Genomic DNA, 27347 nt, shown 5'->3' with positions numbered 1-27347 from the left:
TGAAAACACCATATATAACATTTAAATCAAATGCGTGCATACAACATATATGTACAGATACCAAAATTATATATACACACACAAACCCTTTGGAGCTCTAGGAGGGTTTTTTCCATGTGGCAAATGCAAAGCCTGTAAAGGAAGTAAAAGAGTGCTTAGTTATGACATTCCCACTATAGGTATCAATAGGAACATCAGGAAATTTTTGACATGCACCACACCATACACTGTTTACTGTCTGGTATGCCCCTGTGGCCTACGCTACGTGGGCAGCACTATCCATCCTACAAAAATCAGAATCTTGGAACACATGCGGGCCATCAGTAAAGGAGACGAGACCTACCCCGTAGCACGTCATTTTGACAAAACTCACAATCGTAACCGAGATGAGTTGAGCTACTTCTGTTTGGATCATGTACCATCGAATCCTAGAGGGGGAGACAGGATACTGAAACTCCGGAGATTGGAGTCACGGTACATCATCGATCTCCAAACCAAGACACCATGGGGCCTAAATAGTAGTGAAGAGTTAGCTGTACACCTAGGGGAGTGATATTCTATACTGTCCTCCCCCTCCTTCACTTTACTACAACATGATGACATTGGATGGTGCCACTGTACACATTGTAAATAATGGACATAGCTTGTAAATAATGGACATAGCATTTGTGTGTGTATATATAATTTTGGTATCTGTACATATATGTTGTATGCACGCATTTGATTTAAATGTTATATATGGTGTTTTCACATGTATATGTATACAATTGGGTGTGTATATATTGGCGGGCATTCTTAATTGCATTTGAACCCGAGTCAGGACCCGTTGCTTTACCTTTACCTTGGTTGCTTCCTGTAGAAACATCATTTATGGTAGATTGTATTATATTGTATATAGTATCTCCAGATGTATAGACATAGTAGTTTGTTCACCCACTCAGTATTTTAATATAATTTTTGTAGAACTCTGCAGCAGTAGGCAGCCCTAGCCATGTTTTATTTCCGTTGGAGTATGTCTCCAAGTGTATGCCCATCCAGGGCTTGATTTACGTACATTTTTTGATCCTTCCCCCACTCCTATCGCGTTTGCGAGTGGGGTTTGTCATCCAGGCATGTGGGCTATCATATATTACAAGATGGCGCCGATATTGGGGAAGGAATGTTAGAGACCACGATATTGACGTTGGTCCTTCATTTGTGTTGATGTACATTTTGATGATTTAAAAACATGGCGGGCGGGCGCTTCGGTAAACATAGATGAAGGTTGTTACCGAAACGCGTCTGTTTGTATACGTGATAGTTTCCATTTAATAAATTTTGGAAACGGCCCCCGCGAGTGCTGTCTTTCTCTTTGGATGGTGGTTGTGAGAAGGAGAGTTGCAGCAATAATATATATATATATATATATATATATATATATATCAAAAGCCACAAGTTCCGGTAATGGGATCCCTCTGTCACAGGCGGTCCGAGCCAGGAAACCGGATTTCCTAATATTTGAAAACACCCACTCTCGCCGTCACGAAAATAAACTCGGACTCCGAAGCTGCATGCAGATACTTTAATGTTCAAGTGCAAAAACGACGTGTTTCACCTTTACGGCTTGATCACGCTCGAAAGTGCAAACAAACCACCATGTTTAAATACATTAGTTCATTGAAAGACGGGCTTACACATGACAGCAGGAAGAATGTTACTATGGCGGCCATCTTGTAACATTGTCTAAATGAAATTAATACATACATGTGATAGCAAAATGTTTACAAATTCAAAAAACTACATATTGGCAGACCTGAAATATTCAATTGTGTTAACGATTATCGAAAATCATGTATTAAATCGCCCGAATGGACGTAAGCATGTAGTAATTACACATTTAATATAGAGTAGCCTGTCATTCACAGGTAACTGTCTATAACAATGTCAAATTGTCGTAAGCCTTTGTATTTGTTCAAATTGTGTCTGCCTCTATAAGGCTGGACCCTAAGGAGAAAAAGTCAAACTACCTGATGACGTAAAATACGTTATCGTTTGTTGTCCAATCGCCCAAGTGGGCGGGACCAAAAAAAGAACTCTGGTTAATGCAGAAATCATACGTACAATAAAATCTACATTACTAAATATTAAGACAGGATTTGTTATTGACATGTCTATCCTGGGTCAAAAGAGGCCTTCTGATAGGACTGCCTCACACTATACGTATAGTAAAAATACATACACTTGTGCTCCCCAAGTGGGGTTAAAAGGCAAAAAACAAACAATCAAGAATTAAATTCATAATGAGTGAGAACCCTAATATCACCTAGCGAATAATAAGACTTGATACAGATAATCATTACAGTAAGTGTGACATCCTTCCTCAATGTTCGTGAAACACCGTCTGAAATATAAACAAATATAAAATTCAAAATTTAAAATGAGTCTTCAACAGCTTAAGCTCAACACTACGCACTTTTTGACTTTGGATGTTAGTAGCTTATATACTAGCATCCAACATGAACGGGGGTTATTGGCGATCCAACACTTTTTTAAAACCAGATCCATTTCTTTACTACATCACTCTCAAATGATATTAGAAATGATTGAGATTTGCCTCAAAAATAATTTTTTAATTTTTAATGATATCTACAAGCAGTCACAGGGCACAGCGATGGGAACCTGCTTCGTCCCCAGCTATGCGAACTTGTTCATGGGCTGGTGGGAGGAGCAGGTGGTAGCCAATATGCAGGAATTTAACAACGTTGCCCTGTGGCTGAGATATATCGATGATATTTTTTTCATCTGGTCTGGTGATGAGGATTCTGTTTGAATCTTTATTGACAAACTAAACCGGAACACTTGCAATCTACAATTCACTGAAAATATCAGTAAAAACTCAATGGAATTTCTGGATGTCCGCCTAGAAGTCATTGATAACCATCTGACTTCGAAATTATTCCGCAAGGATACAGCGGGTAACAGCATTTTGAATGCTAACAGTAGTCATCCAGGGAGCCTGGTACGAAGCATCCCGTATGGGGAATTGCTACGAGCCAAGAGGAATTGTAGCACCAAGGAGGCATATGAAAGGGAGATGGTAACTATGTGCCAGAGATTCAGGGAGAGAGGCTATAGTGCCAAAACTGTGAAAGATGCTATTTCCAGGGTGTAAACAAAAACCCGTGATGAACTCATCTATCCCAAACAGAAAGAAACAAAAGAAGAAAAAATCAGATTTATCACCACGTTTTCAGGTCAAGCTGCCGAAATACGCAAGGTTTTTAGAAAACACTGGCATGTGCTACTCACAGATGAACATCTTAAACAAGATCTGAGTAGCAACCCACAGATCACATTCAGAAAAAGTCGTTGTTTGGCTGATGATTTAATACATGATTTTCGATAATCGTTAACACAATTGAATATTTCAGGTCTGCCAATATGTATTTTTTTGAATTTGCAAACATTTTGCTATCACATGTATGTATTAATTTCATTTAGACAATGTTACAAGATGGCCGCCATAGTAACATTCTTCCTGTTGTCATGTGTAAGCCCGTCTTTCAATGAACTAATGTATTTAAACTTGGTGGTTTGTTTGCACTTTCGAGCGTGATCAAGCCGTAAAGGTGAAACGCGTCGTTTTTGCACTTGAACATTAAAGTATATGCATGCAGCTTCGGAGTCCGAGTTTATTTTCGTGACGGCGAGAGTGGGTGTTTTTATATATATTTTTATATATATATATCTATATATATATATCCCCACAGCAAGAACCTCCGAAATGGAGCCCCCGACCCTTCAGGGTGGCCTCTTAAGGCGGGCACGGAGAAGCCCGTCAAACCATCACACCAATGAAGCAAGCAGAGAGGCCCAATACTGAGGAGTGAGACTTTATTCGGAATCATGCGGCATTCTTACAGCTTCCCATTCTCCGACATGTTTCGGCAAGTAAGCCTTGATCACGGAAGGAAGTCAACCACTAAGTGCGTCAATGCACGCATTTTGAATGTTTTGAACACGTGACTATCTGTGAGCATACACGTTCCATAATGCACTCTGAACATTATCCCAATGTTCATTCTGTTCAATCCCATCCCCATTTTCAGCCTTAGGTAAGCCAATGTTGGCATCAATCTGCTCTCTTGGGCTTTAGTTATTGGCTTCTGCAGATGATACTCTGCTTCACTTTCATTTAAACAGTCGCCCTTGCGATGACATGACTCTGGGTAGGTGCTTAAAGGTGATCAGGGAATGGAAGGACAGGCATTGGCTGAAAGTCACTCATAATGGAAATCCTGCCAGCAGGAGAAAATTCTGATTGTTCGCAATACACTCCCTGGCTGCAAAAGCGTATTCCTTCCCCAGATCGTTCTGCGATCAGCAGTGCTCTTCACTTATACTTTCCAACTTAGAAGCATTAGTTGTATTAAAACACCTTAAATCTGTCAAAAGTATTGATCAGTAGTTAACATTGGTCAGTTCTCGATTAGACTACTGTAATTCTTATAAAATTCAGCAGCCCACTTAAATTGACTGCTCCTTGAGTACTGGGTAAGTCATACTTTAATGCCTTATATTGGCTCCTTATTCCTCACATAATTTTCTCCCAAGTCATGTGCTTAGTACGTAATCATTCTATGGTACTGTTCCAAATATGCCTGGAAAAACACTGGCAATATATACTCTCCAAACCGTCTTATATCTAAAATCTAAACTGCTTCACTTTGAAATTACTCGATTCTGGAGAGCAAGACCAGAAGGCCATAGCTTCTCTGTTTTCACTTTTTCTATGGACAACGCTTGCCCTCCCACTGTGATTTCTGGTGTATTGCCTCGCTTGATGTTTAGGAAAATATTTGAAATTTATCTATTTGAGAGCAATAATTAAATCTGCTCTTCCAATCTTGATCTATTAGTGCCTTTTAGTTGATTGAACTCTCTACAATACGACTTTAGTATAATGTATCATGGAGCCGTGAGCAGACTGGACTACAGTACATTTCTAAAAACTAGACTTATGGAAGTGCAGTGCAATCACTTGTTTGTTTGTGTAGTTTTCAATGTCCATGGAACCTTGTTTTTTGCTCCAAAAGGTTGAGGAATTTAATGGGGAGGTCATTGCCACTGTACCATTTGTGCTCCCCAAAGAGTACCAGAAGCACTTCATGCATTTGTAGTCTCAGGTGTTGCGTAATCAGTTTTCACTTTGGTGCAGGAGCTCACTGGAATGTCTACTACTGGACCTACCTATGGAAGTAGCAGGCTACATCATGGTGGTAGCAACTCTGAGGGAGTGAATGAGTATGTAGGGTTTAGTACCATTTCTAATCTGATATGGCTCAGCAGAATGCGACCAGAGGTCTTAGAATGAGGGAGGCGAGCCAGAGGCAATTGGAACATCCTCAATTTACTCCCAATAGTGACCAAAGGGCAGACATCTTTAATGAATAAGGGTAGTGCCTACAAATCGACCTGTTTACTGGTTTACTGTAATCTTGCATTCCCTGGTTGCTTAACAGTGCTTCCACGGGTTGTGCCCCTCTTGCTTTTGGGTCAGTCCTGCACAGTTATTTTCACCCTGCTTAATTAACTGTGTCTCCAGGAGTTGTGGCCTTTTAAGTTCTGGGAGGATGGGTGTAGCCTCACAGCATATACACCCTTTTTTGTTAAATAGTAACTCGGTGGATTCCGTCCCTGCTGCTTCTCTGTATACTCCATGTAAACTGCTCTCTTGTGAACTCTACCTCCCCGCATGCTGTACACTCTGATTGTCTCGACTTTAGGCTCCTGACCTCTCTTAAAATTGTATGTATGCACAGCTGCATCCATTGTCACTCTCTGCAGCGCCTCATGATTATGTGCAGGGACATTCAATGCTCCATGTTTATAAAACTTATTTGAATCTCAAACGCCTCACGCAACACCTCCCAGTTAGACTAACATACATCCAATACCATATTAACTAGGCACTTCCAAAGGGTGCCCGGAAACCTGATGCAAATTGGAATGCTTCCTACCCTCATCAGGGGTTTGAAGCTCTTAGTAAATGCAATACATGTAAACGTAGACTTCTGCTGCCTCATGTCCTTCCTCACTACCCCTACCCAGACTATTCATCCTGTTACCGATTGACCCTATTACGTGTGAACAGGCAATTTTATACAGTTGCGTTCCCTTGAAATAGAAATAACTAACACTAGAAATTTTACAAATTTTAATTTGAAATGGATTACTGCTCATAATTGTTTTGACTAATTACTGTATGAGTAAATCTTGAATGGTTTTTTTAACAGTGAACGTGGAGTTCCAGTGCTTGTGCTCAAAGACCGGGAAAATATTGCTCTGGAAATCACAGTCACCAATGACGGGGATGATGCTCATGAAGCTAACCTGGTTGTAGCTTTACCAGAGACACTGTTTTATTCTTCTTACAAAGAACTGAATGGATTTCCTGTAAGTAGAATACACACCTTGCATGACTCCATGGATCTATTTTTTGGAGGGAGGGCTGGGAAGGGTGGATTGTGCATACTTCAAAAACGTGAATTTCGAATTCGAGGAGGCATCTGTGAAAGCTTTGAATGAAAAGTCTTTTTTTGCATTGGTGTTTTTCAATCACGTTGAAAATGTTGATACTGGTCAGGAAGATATTTCATTCTCCCTCCAATCTTCGGTGATTGACAGCTGGAAAATCCCTCTCGCCCGCATTTTATCCTGTCTGACCACCCACACATCATGCAGTGTCACAGGCGAAATGCTCTCCTGAAGTGTAACAGCTTTTGCTCCTCAAATATTTATTAGCTTGATGGGTCACTGTTTTATAATGAATATTTTGACATTGACTAGATATGGGGTTGTTTTAGCTATACCATAAATGGAGGTAGTTAGCTGGCAGAAATCGTAAAGAATCAGGCTTTCATAGGAAAGGACAGGGCAAACATATAGTTGCTCTGTGTAGCATATGTTTTATCCCCCCTTGATATGCCATTTACTTTTTTGTTTCCACAGGAAAATCAGCTAACGTGCACTGCCAACCAGAATGGCTCTCTGGTAGACTGTGAACTGGGAAATCCTTTCAAAAGAGGTTCAAGTGTAAGTGGTGGGTAATCAGGAAGGCTATTATATTCGCTTCTCTGATTACATTCTTTAACAGATTTTTTTTTTGTCTCTTTCAGGTTACCTTTAGATTAGTTATGAGTACAAATCAAGTGTCTATGAACACAGCCGAGCTTGCCATTGCTCTGGACTTAAAAACGTAAGTTTTTTTTATCATTCTTCAATTGAAAACCTTTTGCATCCCTAAAAACATTTTTGAGGACAATGTGCAATTATGAACAGAATTGCTTCATCTATTTCATTGGTCTCCTTAGAACAAGCAGCCAGGATAATCTGGAACAAGTAGTTGCCCAAGCTCAAGTGTTTGTTGAACTTCTTCTGTCAGTTTCTGGGTAAGTGGCTCCATCTTGGCCTAGTTCCTTTTGTTTAATATTGAGTATATACACTTGATCCATAGTTTTGTTTGTCTCAACAGTATTGCCAAGCCACCCCAGGTGTATTTTGGAGGCAATATCCTCGGTGAAAGTGCTATGAAGGTGGAGGATGAAATTGGAAGCTTAGTAGAGTTTGAGTTCAAGGTGAGCTATTTGGAATGCACAAATATCTCATTTCATTCACGATTACCTGGTTCCATATTTTACATCTGTCCTAAGAAGATTCAACAGCTTCTTGCATTTAAAGTGCACCCCAGAACAGGCCATTCTGTATTTGTTTTTAAATGTGTCTGCACAAGAGCTGCTACCATCTGGCTGGCACACAAAACTGCAAACTCTGCTGTAGATTTTCTCTATTGTAGAGAGACTGCAGAAATGCGCCTTTTGCAGCATGATACAATTAATATGGGTATTGAAAATTATTTTTCAACACTAATTATATCTATGTTCAGGATATTTGATCGTGGGGGGTGTAATTTCAAGTTTTCTCTCAGGTACATTGGGTACCAAGGGGCTTGAGCCATAGCACATATACAGGATAACTACTGACTACATAAATGATGTAGATTCAGTTTACCTGCATGTGAATGTATCTCGTTAGAAAATTTTCAAAATCTGGAATGGATCAGCCCTCAAAAGCAACAAATGTTTGGGCATCCCTGTTCTGTTTGACAGCGCACAATTCTTTCTTGTGATAAATGATTGGCTTTGGCAGAAGTCTAGCTTCAGCATTCTGCTGCTCCCTAACTAGGTTTGCACTATGCAAATACCTCTACATACATGCATGTTTATTTAAAGTCGCTGTTTCCATGTGACCTTAAATAATGCAACACAACTGTTATTCCCTTACTATCTATATATATGTATTTTTATTTAGTTTTGAAAGACTATGCAGTCTTTTCCACAATTGAACCAGATGAACTTTTTACTTTCAATTAAACGTTGAAGCATTGCACATTTTGTGTTAGTGCCCTTTCAAGCAACACAATTGTATTTCAGTAATAAAAAAAAACTCTTTTATCCACAAGAGTTCAATCTATTAAGTATAGTACTGCCTACTCTGCAAGGTGGACTGACCTCCTTCCATGTCACAACAACTCATGGCTGACAGGAATCGGGAGAAATGTAGGAGAACTGCATCAATTCTTTGGTATTTCACTTGATACATTAAAACGCTGGTGAACAACACAAGTAATAGTATGAAACTCACTAGTGTTGGGCAATTGGAACTTTGTTACTTTGCGAGGTGGTGGTAGAATTCCTTAAGCTGTAGCATTAGACTCTTCAGATTTACTATATTGTTTAAAACTAAATCTGAGTCAATGGTTCAGCGGTGCTGGACAAAAAAAGAATTTCAATCATATTTTTGCTCATGTCTGGCCTCCACTCTGGGTTCAGCACCTACAGCTGAAGCTCAGTTTGTAAACTTGCAGGGGAAAAATAGTAAAAAGCCACAGCACCCACTATGATATTCCCTGGAGGTACCCCTTTTAGGAGACAGTATCTCAATTGTCTATCGTATTCCAGATTTTCTGGTGGTGGGGTCTTTCGTGAAATTATGAGCACCCACTTGACCCCAATGCTTCACCATTGCCCTGTGAGCTGGACATTAGCGTCCAAGACCAACCATGGCAAAATTATGACATTCCCAGACCCATTCGGGCCAGGTAGTTGGTTTAAACAATCCGAAATCAGGATGTCCATGGGTTAAGACCCCATCCTAGGGGTGTGAAGGGTCGGAACCTCCATGTCCTTCTGGATTCTGGAAAGGGCAGATCCTTAATAGTATGGGGTAGATGAGAGATTTTGAAGGTTCTCCAGTGGTGGTGATTCATCAAGACTGCATCTTCAAAACTCTGCAGTCCATATAATGTTGAAAACCAGGCAAAGCCCAGATTATATGTCAGGTGGGTTTCAAATATTGCATGGCTCCTAAGTGGTCTTGGTTGAGAGTTTGCATCTAAACAGATCTTCAGTCAAATTGATCTAGTATAGATATTTAATCAGCAAGGAAAACTCTTCTTCTTGTAGGGCATTCCAGCTCCTCCTCTTCCACAGGTCACAGACAGAATAGCCTCCAAAATTTCCGACTAGACAAGTTTGGCTTTAAGATAGCAGCTCAGTAGAGGTTCTCAAACTGGCAATTTGCTCTGTTTTGATAAGCTGTCACCACAGACGATGTGTAGATGATGTACAGGCAGTTAGTACATATACACCTGTAGTGGCCACAGCAGGAGCCCTGAGCCAACCAAAGATCGGCCTTGAAATTTCAACGTGTTCTCATTTTCACGGTGAATTTGCATCTTCCTCCTTTGTGCCTCATTTTCACTGGCGTCTGAAGCCAAGAGTCCTAAGTGACACCAATTGTGAGTGCTCAAAGTATGAATTAATCCCAGGCAGGGTTAAAAATTAAGCCAGTGATGGTAGGTGTAGGCCAGTTGCACAGGACAAGGGAGAATTGTGTGTTTAAATGAGGTAGGAATAAAGTTGCACTAAATAATGAATGTTATAACTGCCTCTTTGCAACAGATTTAAGGCTGTTTTAGGGAAAGTTGGCCAGATCACTGTGACTTGCAGAATGTCATTTGTACAATAGCAGATTGTAATACACCAGCATCTTCTTCACACATGAACTTAGAGTCCCAAATGGTCACCCTCCATTCATTGACAATAAATGATTGATATTCTGTGGTGTTGCATTTGGCATATTTGCCTTTAATCATTGTATCTTACTAATAGCCTTCAGTATAACACTTGTAGGTCACATGAATTTTTGCCTGCATTTTTTCGATTCCACTCAGCCCAATTCAGCTCCTGAGATGTGTTAGGAAATAAAGGATAGGAGGTGAGAGAGAGCAGATGGGTTAGAGGGAGAGGAACTTGAAGGGAGGTGAGGAGAAGCAGGTAGGAAAGAAAGAAAAACAGATGTTGGGGAAAGTGAAAGAGATGGATGGGTTACATGAAAGGTGGGGGCGGATGTGTGGCAGGGCTGTAGAGGATACTGGTGAAAAAGAAGTGATGAGGGAGGAGGCAGGACATAAGGAAGATGGCAAGGGATGAAGGGGTTACTGAAATGATGAGATGAGGGGTGTAGGAGAGGGGGAAATGAGGGCATGTGAATGGGTAGGCAGTGGAGATGACGAGTGGGGATGTGGAGATGCCTTGGGTGTAGAGGGCAGACAAGAGAGATGGTCTAGGAGGAGATGAGGATGAAAGAAGGAAATAGCGGTACAGGAGGGAGAAGAGAAGGTGAGTGGATTTGGGAAAGATGAAGGGTCGTTTGAGATAAAGCAATTGGGTGTGAGATATGAAGTAGATGTGAGAGGTGTTCCAAAGGCTGCACAATTTAAAGAAGCCACATGGTAATAACATGCAGATGATATGGTTCAATTCCTGACTGCTCCCTTGCAGCACTTCCTTTGCTCTTTTTCTGATATAAGGTTATTCTCAAAACTCTCTTGTTGCATTTTGAAAATTGAGGCAAATGGCACACAACTGGTCAGGAAAGGTTTGTCTGTTGATTGGGGAGATCATCCAATCCATGCAAGAGGGACAAACCTTCTATCTTTTCCGAAATTTAATGCTGCAAATATTTTTGGTCAAGTCTGGCTTCAGGCCTCCATTACATTGTAATGTGAAAGCACTTTTGGAAAAGTGGTTCATATTTTTCAGTTATGATGGACATTTGTAATTTCATTCTATTACATTCAGGTTTATATTTCTTTATAATTTGCAAAACACCTTGTTTATTTTCATAGATCATAAACCTTGGTAGACCACTTAAAACACTTGGAACTGCTTTCTTGGATATTCAGTGGCCAAAGGAAATAAGCAATGGAAAATGGTTGCTGTATCTGATGAAGATTCATTCTAAGGAATTGGAACAAGTAATTTGCAACCCTACGGATGAAATAAACAGATTGACACTACAGGTATGTAATTTTGTATTTTAATTATCTGTAAGTGAGCACTGAAAACAAGAAAACACAGAAGTATTAATTGTGACCTTGCTTTGTGTGACAAAGGACATTAAAATGATCACCAAGCACAAAGTAGTCATAATCCTAGTATTAAAAGCCCTTTTTTAATTCAATCTTTCATCTTAATGGCGGATGGATTGGTTAAAGACATCACTACATATTTTCTATCAGTACATTGCTCAATGAACATCTTATCAGTCTATTCTACCATCTCATGCTTACCTCCCTTGACTGAAAGCCCAATGCTCATTCCAAGTTCCAACCCCAAATCAGCCTCAGGAATTCATAACGAATTGTTAGTCCGGCTCGCCGTGTGATCCTTGTATTAAAATTCAGCAAAAGAAGATCTCTGAACGTAAGTTCCTTCTTGAAATCCATCACCCTCTCTCTCACATCAGGCATCGTCGAAGAGGAACTTAAGCTAGGTATTGTTAGGTCCCTTTTGAATAAGCCTAGCCTTGACCCTGCCATGGCTGTTATTGACAAGTTACCTTACATCCTGCTATAGCAAAATTTGGAATCCAAATTCCCGACCTTCATGAAAGAACATGGTATTTGGACAATGCGATCCACAACACTGAGTCTGCTTTATTAGCAGTATTAGAAGATCTGAAATTAGCAACAGACTGCCTTTATCATGCTATACCTCTTATCGGCCATTGACACCATAAACCACAGTATCCTAGTTGCCAGACTGGAACTCTACAATGTAAAAGAAAACTCCCTAAAATGGTACACATCTCTTTTTAATGGTAGATCACAAAACCTGTGTTTCAATAACCTATTGTCTTCAACCACCCCTCGGTTACTGTGTCCCCCAGATCTCCTCCCTTTCTATAGAACCAGCATTTTTGTTTTGCTGATAACTTTACTGCCATTAGACACATTTTCATTGTACTTTCCCCCCCAAAAACGTTCATCCACCACCGCTCTTTCTTGGGAAGTTTTGAGGTGATCCATGAAGAAGAGGCAGAGAAGGAAGTGTCACAAAACACAATTTCATATGGGAATTTTTAACAGCACTACAGCTAAAACAGCTGAAAAGTATTACACTAAATTAGGCAGAAAGCTAGTTCTTTACACAGTAAGTGCGCTTTTTGCGATTTGGTGAAATTCTGTTTACTAGTTCTTGAGAAATGAGTGTTGAAAAAATAGGGATAGTTACAGTTGGGCTTGAATTAAAAAATCCAAATGTTCTGATTGTCTGAGGGAGCTTTTTGTAATGAGCGCCCGATTGGCTGGTTACAACATGAACAGAAATACTGCAATTGCCATTACAGGGCTTGGGGTCTTGTTCCCCATGCCCTGTCAATATTCTTTAAAGAAAGGACATAAGGGGGCTGGGTAGGGCGAACCTGATTGCCTAGCTTTTGTGGCGCTGATCCCCCTTGAGCGAAAATGTTAAAAGAAAATTGTGCATGATGATTCTGCGGGACCGGCAATTTTTTTTTTTTTTAAAACACCCCATGACTGTTCTAGGGACTGGGGGTTGGTGCATCTTTAATTTTTTATTAAAATTGTTCTGGGGAGGAGGCAAGCGTGTGGCCCTCTTCCTCTGCCGGGACAGAGGAAAAGAAAGTGCCCAGAGCTAGGCGTGTGGAGTGCCCTCTGGGTGGGCAGGTGCAATGCAGTCTAAACCTCCTGCCCACGGGCAGGAGGCACATTCGATCAACCAAGGTTTGGAGCACAGAAGATGCCGGCTTCTCTGTGGCTCCATGCTATGGTAAGGTGCCTGAAAGGAGCTGGTTGGGTCCATGGTGGCATTGAAGTTCCCCCTATGAGGGGGAACTTCAATAATTACTGAAGCTGCGGGCACCCCAGGTGTGACTGGGGCACCCACCAAAATAAATACTGCTCAGCATAGAAGATACTGTCTCCCCCACGCAGGAGCTAGCTGCGGCAAAAGGAGCTTTGGGGCTCACAACGACCCCATAAGCTGTGGGAGGCTCCTACCAGAGTAACAAAAAAACAGATGCATGGCGAGGACACAGTTAATAGGTGTGAGTGGCTAGAGCCACATATAGTATTCACTGCCTGGGCCTGGAGCAACCCATAGTGCATTGTAAGGGCATTTCCTGGTTCATTTACGTTCCTGTGATGTCCCAAGGTGGTGTAGGGGCACCATCAAAGCAAGTTTGAAGTGTTTTTCGGGGTTGCGGGGAGTGCAGCAGCAGTAAGGAGATAATTGTGGAATTATTACTTGTAATAAGATTTTACTTTGTTTAAAATCCTAGAAATTCAATGAAAAAAACAAATGTTAAAGCAACCTTATATCTAGATATAGAAAAAAAGGACAAAGACATTACAATTAGGTGAAAACATCAGTTAAAACCCAACATTTTAAACTAAAAAAAACACTGAAATTCACCAGTTATAGTTGAAGTAACTATAACTTGCATCCTCATCATGCCCTGCTATTGACCTCACATATTGCATCACTCATGACATGGTCTGTGTAATCATTTATAACTTCATCTGAAGTCAGTAAACTATAATGGGAATTTCAGTGTTTTTTGGTTTTAAAATGTTACGTTTTAATTGAACTTTTCCCCGAAACATCCCTTTAACCTTTTGGTTTTTAGAGTGAATATTAAAAAAGGGATGCGTCAGAACTGGTTAAAGAAAAATCCTGATAAAACTGAAGTAGGTAACAATCCTCAGTGTTGATCTCCTTCCACCTGGTCTAACCCTCCATGCAATATCCACCTCATAAGTGACATTAAGTCACCCGAAATGAAACTCTTAGATTTCAACTATAGTCGCTGCCTTGCTATTTCTCAAATTAAGATCTATTCGTTAATTCTTGTTATAGTATGGCAGATGCACCATGGTCTCATCCTTAATAGGTTCAAGATTGATTATGCTAGCTTCCTCTATCAAGATCACCAAGTGTCAACTCAGGAGGCTGCAAGTTATTCTAAACAAGACTGCAAGAATGGTCACTCAAACCTGCCACTTTTCACCATCTAAACCTGCACTCCGCTAGCTGGATTGGCTTGCAATCCACAACCCAATTAAATGTAAGTCCTTTTGTATGGTGTACAAAGGTATTGGTGAACTCACCTCATGCTTACTGAGCTCAAGATTCAGAATATGTTTATGTTGGATCCATGCGCTTTTCCAATGCCAGTTCTCAAAGTTCTGTGCTTTATGAAGTCCACACATGGAGACAAATATTTTGCAGTGATAACTTTCTGCCTGTGGAACAGTCTTCCACTCCAGTTACGAGGCAGACTCATACCTAACCTTTAAGAAAAGTCTTAAAACTCACCTTACCATTTCATAAAGTCAGGTCTTCACTTCTTTCTCTTAGCGCCAATAGACCTACAAGTGGTAGTTGCACTCTCTAAAGGTCATTAACATTTCAGACTATAATCCAAGGACCAAATATTTGAGCTAATTTAATAGTGGGGAACAATGTACTCTGCATCACAAAACCTATCATCATTTAGCAAGCAATCTTGATCTCTTTCCCACTCTCAGAAAAATTATCACTATAGTAACATTTCAATTTTCACTGCACCCATGAAATTTTTCTAGTTGAAGTGGACTAAGTAAGTATACTTATCACTTATAAATGCTGACTGTAAGACACACTGGTGGTCACTGATGCCTACATTTTCCAGTATGTCCTACAAGCCATTCATTCCTGTTAACTAGAGTCCAGAGTCCAGTTAAGGGCCCAGCTGGATTCAGTGCTCACAGACAATGAATGAATAGAGAGCCAGTTCACAATATATATATATCCCTTTGAGAATAGTTGAGCAGGCGGCTGTATCTCAGCAGCCAGCAGTTGAGATTTTATTCTGGCATGGGTAACGGGACCACGGTAATCACCGCAGACTCGGAAAACCGACAGCAACTGGTCTGGTATATGGCTTTTACAGGTATCATCTCAAACTATAACAGCGATAAAGATAATCTCAGTGGTTCCAGAAACAGTTGAGCCAGTGAACAACACCACTATCCTCCCAACAGAACCAGACCTGATGCTGTGGGTTCAAGAGCTAGATGTTCTTCGATCTGATGGCAGCTGAAGGCAAGTGACGACAGACAGTGGGTGGGCCGGGAATGAAACTGACTTGGCCTTCTCAATGTTTCAAAGCGTTGAAGCACCTCCTCAACCCAGTCAGAGGTTGCAAAATCTGAGATGGACATTGAAAAATCTCCCATCTGGTGATGTACTTAGAGATGTGCAGTGGGCTTCTTATCTCACCAATCTAGATAAACCTATGTAACCCCTCACCTTGCAAACACAAACTTCATACACCTTAGTGATTCTTCGCCCAGATCATAGAACATGATGAAGGGCAAGGACCCCAGTAATGGAGCACTGAACAAGATTTACAGTTAAAAAGGCCTGTACCTGTGTCACCGCTCACATTAGGTGTTACCCAAACATCGGAACCCAGGTCTGACACCAACAGAAATAGTAAAAGGAGAACCTCCATTGATCTCTGAGGATTGTCAAGATCACTGGGTAAAAAACGCTGGGGCTGTCCAGAAATGGTTAGAGAAAAGATGGCACAGGTTCATGAAGCCTTGAAATGAACTTAATTGTGACATTGACAGTAAGGGTGGGCGTAGTTCGCGAAGTAGCACTTCGCGAAGCTACGCAAAGTGAAGTTCGCACTACGCGAGCTACGCGTAGCACTTCGCGAACTGCGAAGTAACATGTTCGCACTGTGCAAGATGTTGTTTTCAATGATTGCACAGTGCGGACAAGCAACCGGCACTGTGCAATCATTGAAAATGGCATCTTGCACAGTGCGAGCTGTAGTTTTCTGCTGCTCGAGTAGATTTTTACTCGAGCTGCAGCTTTCTCAACGCGAACTGGTAGTTTCTCATCGCGAGCGGTCGCGAGTATACGCGACCCCTCGCAATGAGAAACCTGACCTTCTCGCGTTGGGAATCTCGCCGGGAGGTTTATTTTCCATGCTCGCGATCGCGAACAAGGAAAAAGTCTCGCCAGGATGTCATTTTGCTTGCTCGCGGTCGCCAACTTGACGTTGAGGACCGCGAGCAAGCAAAAAATGACCGCAGCACTACGCAACACTACGCTACGCGTGTTCGCACTGTGCTACGTGCAGTTCGCGTAGTGCGAAGTAGCGCGAACTTCGCAAACTACGCGAGCGTAGCGTAGTGCTTCGCCCAGGCCTAATTGACAGGCTAAATAAAAAGCTACACTACCTCTCATCTTATGAAGCTTCGTCTCCCAGCTGCCAACTACTGTTACATAGCTTTTGCATATGTTGAAACTGCCCAGGTTCTGCACATATACCATTTGCCCAGGGAGGTTACTTTCATCTAGTGGCGGTTTACCATTACATCCTCTAATTCAGATGTTGATGAAGAAACATTGTTTGCATAAGAATCAACATACAGTAGCACCACAATGTCGGTGATTAATGCACATCAGTATCTGCAGAGGCGACTCCCATCCCAGTGCAGCATACATACCACTATTCAATGTGCTCATGGTTATGCAAGACTAAGAGCCAGATGTACAACCCTTCCAATTTGCGTGTCGCAAAATGCGTTGTTTTCCGACTCGCAAATTGTAATTTACAACAGTGTCTCCGGCACTGTTTGCGATTCCTATTGAGGTCGCAAATTGCCTTCCTCATCAATATTCATGAGGCAGGTGCAATTTGCAACCCCATTGGGAATGGCTAGCACTCCCAGGGATGGTGGCCTGCTGGGGTAAGCAGACGCCCATGTCTGTGACTGCTTTTTAAATAAAGCAGTTTATTTTTATTTTTTTTAAATGCAGCCCAAGGAAAACAGGATGCATTTTAAAAGAAAAATGAACGTTACGGTTTCATTTTTTAGGAGCAGGCAGTGCTCCTTGGGACCACTGCCTGCTCTTAAAAAATATTTTCAATGCCAGTCGCAAAGGGCAAGGGGTCTCCTTGGGACCCCTTCCCGTTTGCGAATGGCTTACCACCCATTTGAAATGGGCGGTAAACTGTGAGTGTTTTGCGGCCGCAAAACAATCTTACATTGAAGTGCGAGTTGCTATTGGGAAGGGATGCCATTGGCACGCCCTTTGTGCATGAGAGTTTTTGCATTGAGTGCCCAATGTTAGCTGGTTGTCAGTTGGAAACAAACCATTTTTAATAATAGGCTGGTAATTGCAGAATGGGGGTACTTGTAGGTTTCTTCTGGACAGGACTTCAGAGTAGGGTTTTCCTCGCTCTAGCTAGTCACTCCTGCCCACAACTAGCCAACAAACACCCTCTCCACTTATGGCTGGTTTTTCAAGTCTTTGATGATATTCCACATTACAAGAATGGATAAAACGTTTTGTGGCTTTACCTGTTCATATAGTGATATAACTAACTGCAGATCCTTCAACCCATATTGAAATTATGGAATAACGATGTACAGTAATAGAAAGTAGCAGAGGGCTGGCATATGATTAGAACTTGTAACAGTGAGAAACTGGACAGCGAAGAACATTATTGACTTGGTCTTTCCCACGCCTTAACGTCGCCACCAGACACCTTGATTGTGCCTTGGAATGATAATTGTCCTGTGTTGTATATTATAGGTAACTAACTGCAAAGTCAGCTTGCTATGTTTAATGTCAAGTGACACTCGCTCTCATTTGTTTGCTCATCCCACTCCTATACTTTTTGCATTGCAGTTATGTTAAATATACTGTGCTCGCTATAAACCTGTTCATATTGTAGTGTATGTTTTACTAATAACAAAAAATAGACTATTGCAAAACACTTAAGAGTTTCATCAGCTGCATTTACTGCCTAACTGACCCACTGTGACTTTAGTTACTGTTTACCATGGTGGTCGCATAGAAGCAATTAATCGGTATGTTGGTTATGTTTCTTAGTTTGGTCTGGGCTGTGATAGAGCGGTCAAACTGCCCTATTTATAAAAATCTTCAGAGTGGGCTTGCATCTACCGATTTCATCCATTGACTTTCTTCGACTTGAAACTTTGGGACTGATTTAGAATTTAGCTGAAGGGTTACTCTGTCACAAACGTGTCTGCTATTCCATATGCCTTATTAGATATGCCACAGAATGTAATACGCTTGTAATGAGGGGGACGGGATGACTCTCACCTTTGTCACGGAGTAAACCATCCACCATACTCTAAATCAGGATTTTTGTCAATCAAGTCTTGATTCAGCATAGCGGAGTTTTCATCTCTCACTAAATGCTTCTTGCTATGTAGGTGTGTCCGTCCGCCTCCACTCTTGTGCTTGCACTGAACTGCCTAAGGGATTTCTTTACAATTCTAGCATACTCTGTTTGCTCCTGCTGGCTCCCTCCCATTTGTCTTGCTCTAATTTGCTAATGTCGCATGCATTAGCACATTAAACCAGACGTATTGGCTTTGGCAGTGCGCACTGTTATTGTTTCAACTCTCTACGTTTTAGTTTCTTGAACATGCTTGGTGGTGTAGAGACAATTAATCGGTCTGTTAACCTTTTATTTTATTTTGTAAAGATTTTTATTAACCAAACACATAAATGCAATTCATTCATTTTATTGTAATGTTCAGTTTTTCGACATCATGGAAGGTATGTAGTAATTTTATTCAATGCACTAAATAGTTAAGCTTTAGATCTTTTTGTCCTGTCTCCTGTAACTTGGATTGTAAGCCATGTTGCTTTCAAAAAGCATTAGTTCATTTTGGAGGTGCTGTGTTGGGGAGCTATGTGCATTTTCTTACTTCAACATGGACTGAAATCTTATATTACAGGCATCCCCTGGCTCCAGAAGTAAACGAGAACTTGCAGAAAAGAAATCGCACACGGCAGACAAATCGTTCCTCTTTTCAGAGAAAAGGAAATATTTGAAGCTGGTAATTTTTTTGTGTGCTTTCTATGTTATTTGTTTTAGCGTAAGCAGCCTATGCTCTACATTTAAAGAGGCAGATAACAAATTCAGATTTTGTTGACTGGTGCCTGTATTAGTTTCCTATTCATAGAATGAGAAAACTATTGCCCTTCCAAATTTAGATTTTAATGGAAGACCGCGTGTCAATGTAAACAAAGTGATGATGGACAATGTCAGTTACAACAAAATGCCTGTGTGATTCATTAATGGCCAAAGGGAAGGCTAGACTGGTTTCCATATTTAGGCATGGACCATCAAAGGGGTTGCATGAGTCTCTAGGGGCAAGAGGTTAAAGATTTTGTTAAAAACGGAGGATACTATAGCAAGGTTTACACAGTACTTTGCCTTGGAAAAACTCCACCAACCCAGCCCCCTCATGGGAAGACACTACAATTCACAACATTAGTCTCCAGTTTATTAAGATTTATTTTGGCAGCCATTCTGCCCCAGGTGCATGTTAGTTCTGAAGATGGCACATATTTGTCTAATGTAGGATAGCTCTAGGCCACTGGCACTGTTCTTATGTGAACCTCTACTTGGGTGTGTTTCTTCTGTTTACATTTTTCATAAATAAAATTGTTTGGGCAATTTGAACTTCATAGGCACTTTAACTCTGTACAGGACATAGTAAGTATTTCAAAATGCACCCATCCCTTATTTTTGTATAATTAATAATACCATTATTCAACATAATATAACATAATACTATCACATTGCCATGTCATTTATGCTCCATCTATTAGCATAAAATCTATTTTATCCCCTCCCACAATGCTAGTGTTCTGTTGATCTCTGTACCTTTATGGAGGGCCTTAAAAAGATAAAAGGCATGGAAACAAAGCTATTTTTGCAATTCTGTCTTATTAAAGATTTTCTGGACCCTTTCCTTCATGATGCTGCCATATTAGCAGGAGTACAATTTGGTGTAAGCTTTATGGAAATTGTATGATTCCTAACAATGTAAGAGGAAAAGCAAGTTAAGTGTTCAATTGGTATTGTGTGAGTGTGGTGTTTGGAAATCTGCTGGATAGTATTGCAGTGTGTGTAGCGTGAGACACCTAGTTTGTACTTGGACGTTTGATAGCCTATTGTGCCATGACTCTAGTTTCAGCCACTGAACCAAAACCTCCAGCGCTGGACTAATTACAAACAAGGTTTAAAAAAAAAACATTAAGGCAGATAATTATGGTGCTAGTATTAATCAAATATCAATTTTCCAACACGTTTTAAGCTCAATGTTTTCTTTTTTACAACAGGAATGCAATGGCCTTGCAAAATGTGTAAATATAAGGTGTCCCTTGCAAGGGCTCGACATCAACGCTGTTCTAATAGCACGTGCGAGGTTGTGGAATAGTACCTTCCTGGAGGTATGTTAATCCATTGCAGTAATTGCCCTTGACTGTCGTCACCTGTTTCTCAATGCAGTCCACTTTATTTAACATTTTGTGAAAATACGTTTAAAACAGGAGTATGCGGAGTTGAGTTACCTGGACATTCTTGTAAATGCAACCATCAGTGTTGATTCATCGGCTACAAACATTAAGATTCCCAATGCGGGCACTCAAGTAAGTGATTTAAATATATATATTAAAATGTTTTCATCCAATTTCTGATGATAGTAGAAAGAAAGCTTCTTTATAGTTCTCTATTCTTTCCCACCATAGTATTCTTTCGTCTCTCCTTTGAAGCATAACTAAATGAAGTTCACAAACGAAGGGCTTCTTTCCCTGTTGCCAACTCCTATCTTGTTATGCATAGGTTCCCTCTAGTGGTATGGTGGGTACCATCAAACTTCTTTCACTTTCATAGGATTGATTGGGAGTGAGTGAATGTAACTTGTTTGTTTGTTCATTAATATTTTTATATAGTACCAGCTTAGCCACTTGGATAGCTGAGTGCTTTATATGAACAAAGTGACACAGTTCATACCAGAACATTTCTTTCAGTCAAATAATTTAGATGTTTCCAAATAAAAATGCATGCACAACTGTCCTGTGACTGACCAAAGAGATAAAATACATATATTAAAGTCTGTTCCTACATTCATGTAGGTGGTAATCTCTTCGACTTACATTAGTGTGGGTGGTAAACTCTTTAACCTGTGTCCATTTTCGACCATACCTGTAATACTCTGCCTGGTTCTGGATGCCTCAGAAAAAGTAAAAATTATAACTAAAAGCCACCCTTGATGGATTTGTATGCAAATCAAATAAAAAAAAAATTGTTCCTTTTTAAATTCCAGTTTAGTTTGTTATAAATTCTTAGCAATTTGTATGTAGTGCACGTTTTAACATTTCACCTAAACTGGATTTCAATTGTCATCATTTATTGCATCCAATTTCCTCTTCCTTGGTAGAGTCTTTATTATTCTATACTCACTTGCCATATGCTCTTTATGCATTCTTGACTGGTGTCCCGTCCTTCATTCCCCTCTGCTTAGTCCTGGCTGTCAGATGTCGTGCTCTATCGTTCTAAATGCTTTTGCTTTCAATTTTCTTGTTGGTCACCTGAAGTTCGTGTGTGGCTTGGGTGCTTGCAGGGAGCTGGGCGCAGGGCCAGGCCTTACACCCAACCCCACATTATGCACGGCCAAAGGTTGTGTGCGGCTGTGGGGTGGGTGCCCATGGTGTGTTTGATGCAGCACATAGCTGCAGGTCAGGCACTGCACTCATCCCCACACCATGCACAGCCTGAGGGTCAGATGCCCAACCCGACGCTGCACATGGTGATGGGCGTCTTACTTTACATTAAAAAACATTGAAATTTGCTGAAAAAAACATAAAGGTTAAAGTGACGTTATAATTGGGAATTGTTAATAATATCTTACTTTACATTAAAAAAACGACTTAGAAATTTACTGGGAAAAAACAAAAGTTAAAGGAACATTATAGTTATGGGAAAATGTCAGTTAAAACATACTGTCTTAAATTATCGAAACCACTGAAATTCATCAGTTATAGTTATCTCAAGTAACTATAAATAGTGCCCTAAAGTAGCTATAATTCCCACCCTGATAATGCACTGCTAATTACCTCACATATTACATCACTCATGACAAGTTCTGTAACACCATTGATCACATCCGTGCATCATCTGAAAAGACATAATTGATGACTAGACCGTACATGGCGAGGGTGCAAGTTAGAGTTACTTGAGATAACTATAACTGGTGAATTTCAGTGGTTTTTGTTAGTTTAAAACGGTGTGTTTTAACTGACGTTTTCACCTAACTATAACATCCCTTTAATCTTTGTGATTTGTGTGTGTTTGTGTGTGTATATGTATATATATGTATATGTATGTATGTATGTGTGTGTGTATATATATATATGTCCCAAAGAGAACGCGTTTCTTCAATAACGCGTTACGGGCCACACCAACAGTGCTAGACAAGATTCTTTATTCGAAGAACAACAGGCATGACGCGTTTCGAGTCCCATGACTCTTAATCATATGCCGCTTGCTGTGGTCTCAGTGGGTTCGTTTGATTTCAAATATAACGTGACTCATAAGACATTGAGAAAGGACATATATAGGTGTTTACGGGTGTGTGTGTATATATTTAGATATATCTGTGTATATATTACTGTGGTTTGTGGATAGATCTATTGGACACATAGGTATGGGGAACAAGGACTTTCTTTTCTGCTGTATTTCTTCCCTGAGAAAATGGCCTGTTAATTAGTTTCATTATTGTCTCTCTTCAGATTCGTGTTACTGTGTTCCCAGAGAAGACAGTAGCTTTATATACAGGAGTACCATGGTGGGTTATTTTCGTTGCTATTCTTGCTGGAATTCTGCTGCTAGCACTCGTGGTATTTTTACTGTGGAAGGTAAGTTGTTTTTAAGCTGAGTCTTTTTATTCTACTTCAAGAAAACTTCCAATGCTCAAAAGTCACATGCTTTTAATACCTTTTATTTCATTTCTTTTATTACTATGCAGTTGGCATAGCCTTATAAACTCTTAAGTCCTTGGTGTTCAAAGATTTGTTCTATTGTTTTTAAAAGACTTAAAACCTTGTTAACCTTTAATTTATTTAGTGATCTGTAGTTAGGATTGCCTTAAGAGCACACAGAAAACTGTGTTTCCACCCTCCCCCATCATTTTGTTGTTTGTTACAATAGGCCCCCACAGTGTGACAATGTGGCTGATGTGGGTCACGGGCTCACTGTGCCAGAGGATTCATGCTAAACTTCCTTGACGAGACTACATAAACCAAAACTGGTCTGAGGTTGCTTTTGATTCGGTCTATAGGGGACCTGGCCTGTCACTTCGTACTGGACTAATGCTATTGGAGCAGGATCAAGGCTGATTTGCATATGTCTGGTTTTTGTGTGGAATGGTATAGTGGGTGATGAAAGCAGGACTGAAAGTAGCCAGAGTTATTGCCAGTTATTTAGATTAAATTCAAGCATTTCTTCTATGAGCCGGTTGTTTGTCACATACAATTTTGCATAGACTTGCTATCGAATAGTTTGGATAACTGAGTGCAGAAAAATCATGAGTCCATTTTTTCTTTAATGATGTATGCAAGTTGCAATGTTTGTAGAGAAAACAAGTGTTCTGAACACTGTCAGTTTAGCAGGCCGTAAAAAAGAAGGTATAATTTGGGTGCAGATCTGCTGATTGTCTGAATACGTATCTTGTTTAACTGTATTTTTATTTCTTTTTTTTACTCTAACAAACCCATAATATTGACTCAATACCTTGCTTCCTTGTAGTGCGGTTTCTTCAAGACAACTAAGAAAGATCAGTATGATACTGCGTATCATAAGGCTGAGATCCATGCTCAGCCATCTGATAAAGAAAGACTAACTTCTGATGCATAGTATTGATCTTCGTTCAGTTATTGGTAATTGATCAATCATTATTGATTGCTAGCTTTGGCACATGGTATGGGTGTGGTGGCTACATAATCTAACTTTCTGCAAGAGCTTTGTGCACCCATTTCTCTATAACCATTGGCTAAATTGCTGTATGTGTTTGCTTTCTTTGCATTATTAACCTCAAATGTGTCTACTTATGATTACAGTCCCTTAATGTCGCAAACACCAATATTTATATGACCACTCTTGCAGAAAAAAAAGTTTATGTTCTTCAACAAAGTAACATTTAGATCTTCAGAATTTGCTGAACTGCGTGGTCCTGCACAGTGCATTTTATAACCACAAAATGTTTATACCTGTTGTTTGCCTAAATGTGTCCTTATTCACAGATGTAAAGAATTGTTTGTTTCTACACACTGAAGTCATGCTTAACTTCTTCTGGTACCACAGTAGTGAAGCTCATTCCTTGTAAACACTCTTAACATACTTCCATCTGCTACTAGCCCCATTCACCACATTGTCACGTGCTAATTAGGCGATCTCCTTTTATAATGAGAGAACCAAAGGTGCCGAAGTCTAAGTCTCTGTGGACTTTACTATTTTGAAATTGGGCATTTTATGGGAAAGCAATAATTTTTTATTTGCAAAAACTATTTCACTACTTCTTTGCGTTAAAAGTGAATCTGGGGATGCTGGAAGGGGAGTCCCCAGATTCTTATATAGCCCCCACCAAAGAGGAGATTTATGCCCTTGAGGTCCTCCTAATATGACCAGCACTTTATAGTAGATGCACAAATCCTTTCTGTGCATTCGAAAGTGGCTTCACATTTTTTAAATACTGTCTTAGCCTTATGTTCTCCACTCTTCCATCTCCACTTGAAAAATAGAATACAGCAGAAGATTTAACTTTGCATGAGTGGATGCCTCTTTATGATGGAAGACTGCTCATTAGAGCTATCCTATAAATGAAACACACAAATGAATGTTTAGTAAAATATTCTTAAAGTTAATCGGTTGATGAGTTGGGTTACAGTTATCATTTTACCACTTACAATATTACTTTGTGGGAGTCTCAAATGTTTACACCAGGTATGTATGAAGGAGACCTTTCCCAGGACAAAGCCAATTCATCTTTTATGCCATCTGTGGTTAAAATATTTCCTGAACTAAACCATAAATCGATCAGTGTATTTATATACTGCTTATCAATGATGGGAAAACTGTAAATGTATTGAGGGTTGTGCAAGAACAGATAGCTACTTGGCTACTCGTTATGACATCCACATATTAAGAGAGCCGTGCATTTGCATATCTGCAGAATTCTGCATCTCCCAGTTATACTCCAGGTAAATAAAAAGAAAAGATAGGTGAACAATCCTAAATATCTCAGTGCATTTTGCTTTGACAGGAGAAAAATGGAAAAACACAAGTGCTTGTGCATCTCTCCACTTTCAACATTAGAATCTTATGAGAGGGATATATTCTTAGCATTGATTAAAAGCCAGGATTTCACTAGCTGATCATTCTTTTCCTTCTGATTCCAAGAGAAACACGAATTCCAGACCACAGATGAGTGTAATCTAACTTGTCCTGTTCCTGACGATAACCTATAGCATATCTACCGGATAGGCTGAACAATTGTCAACAGGCTTAATCACTTCTCTAATGGAGACATGCTAATTGCTACAACCAAACCAAGATGCACAGGCATGTTTCTCATGTAATGCTCTGCAGAGAAGTGCCTTGGGTAGTGTTTCTATGTGTTCTGTATTCAAAACATGCTAATTTACATAGTCGGTACCTCACAAACATTTACTGCATCATAGTTCCCCTTTTCTACCACATTACATCATCATTTACTTAACAGGAGAACAAGTTGCTATTAAATTATCTCTTCTACCCCTTAAACTTTCTTTTCAAAGCCTATGATTAGTGGTGGAATATTTCCATTTCACTACTGCCACTTAAATGACCGATTAGCGAACACCAATATTTTTAATGCAGTGATTGAAACAACACATTTGCCAAGTACTTCATTTTTAGGTCTTGCCTCAGACAGGGCATGCGTTGCCATTTGCGAGATATGTTATTAACTAAACTTAACAGGACTTTGAGCCCACCCATTATTTACCACTGGTTGGCTTAATCGGCATTCCTTTCTTTTCATTGGTCTTATAATAATGATCTAGGCGTAATTAATGCTAGAGGAAGTGTGTTACTGCTGATATGCCGCATTCAGCAAACCCAAAAACTATAAGCCACTTCAGACATTTGAGGAATAACCACATTTCTCTTCTGCTTAAAGAGGTTGGGTTGCTCCTGAGAGAGAGCAATCAAAACTTTTTTTTTATTAAAATAAATCTGGGTATGTACACTGCTTCTCTTGCAGCAGTTAAATCTGTAGATATGCACATCAAATTTAAGATGCCAACTATGCACAAAGAAGGCCATTTCTTAAGGGCGAGCAGTTGGGAAGATATCTAATTTCATATTCTGCTGCAGTCCAAGAACAAACCGTTGCTTCGCTTTATTTCCTAGCATGTCGATTAGCCATCCGGCCTGTATCACAAATGTTCTCCAAATGAATTCTTGTCAGAGCAGCACACCAGCAGTCTGAAGCCATAATGTGTGCTCCCTCAAAGATCATCAGTTGGTGAAGGGGAATTTCTTTCAGCAGAGCAGGACAAACTGTAATTTAACCATTGTACTTATCATGTTTCTTAGTAAATATTTGAAGTTATATCAGATTAGTTCTATTAGATCAGATTTATTGGAATGGCTTCTGGTGTTTCAGAATTGGCATGCTGGCCTCACACATCCAGGTACACCCACATGCACATCTTTATTTGTGACAACTACGGGAGTGGCTTGTGAGTCAATGGTCATCACTTCTGTGGGACTGTTAAGATTTAGTGGTGGCATCTCAGACTGTAACCAATAGCCAATTTGGGGTAGACTCCATGAAATTTACTTGTAGAGAGGTTCTTTTAAGATATCTCCCTCAATGTGACCATCTTAACAGGTGTTTCACATGTGGTATGGGGAGTGCCTATGGTGGAATAGGGAGCCTTGATGGTCAGAACAGCAAGCCATGGCAACTGTTTTTTTAAATATAATTATTTTTATTTGCAGTGTCATCGAACAACAGATACGAAATACAAATGTACATATCTTCTGATATATCAGTTTACAATTTAAAG

The 27347-nt window shown here is 40.1% G+C and overlaps 1 protein-coding gene across 2 annotated transcripts in view; it reads left to right on the top strand.

The window, feature by feature from the left end:
* The window catches only part of ITGA6 (integrin subunit alpha 6), a 223537-nt gene that overhangs the window by 186823 nt on the left and 9367 nt on the right, over positions 1-27347 (top strand). The window contains exons 15-25 of one of the 2 annotated variants that reach the window (XM_085645291.1): positions 6276-6435; positions 6991-7074; positions 7158-7237; positions 7353-7430; positions 7514-7616; positions 11231-11404; positions 19184-19285; positions 20577-20687; positions 20787-20885; positions 23028-23153; positions 24043-24173. In XM_085645291.1, coding sequence (XP_085501417.1) covers positions 6276-6435; positions 6991-7074; positions 7158-7237; positions 7353-7430; positions 7514-7616; positions 11231-11404; positions 19184-19285; positions 20577-20687; positions 20787-20885; positions 23028-23153; positions 24043-24150 — 1225 coding nt within the window. In that variant the 3' untranslated portion in view covers positions 24151-24173. The remainder of the gene's footprint in view (positions 1-6275; positions 6436-6990; positions 7075-7157; positions 7238-7352; positions 7431-7513; positions 7617-11230; positions 11405-19183; positions 19286-20576; positions 20688-20786; positions 20886-23027; positions 23154-24042; positions 24174-27347) is intronic. The other variant, XM_085645292.1, reaches the window with a different exon arrangement.

This window comes from Triturus cristatus, chromosome 3_1 (assembly GCF_964204655.1).
Source record: "Triturus cristatus chromosome 3_1, aTriCri1.1, whole genome shotgun sequence".
Lineage (NCBI taxonomy): Eukaryota > Metazoa > Chordata > Amphibia > Caudata > Salamandridae > Triturus > Triturus cristatus.
This window is presented reverse-complemented; position numbering and strand designations above follow the sequence as displayed.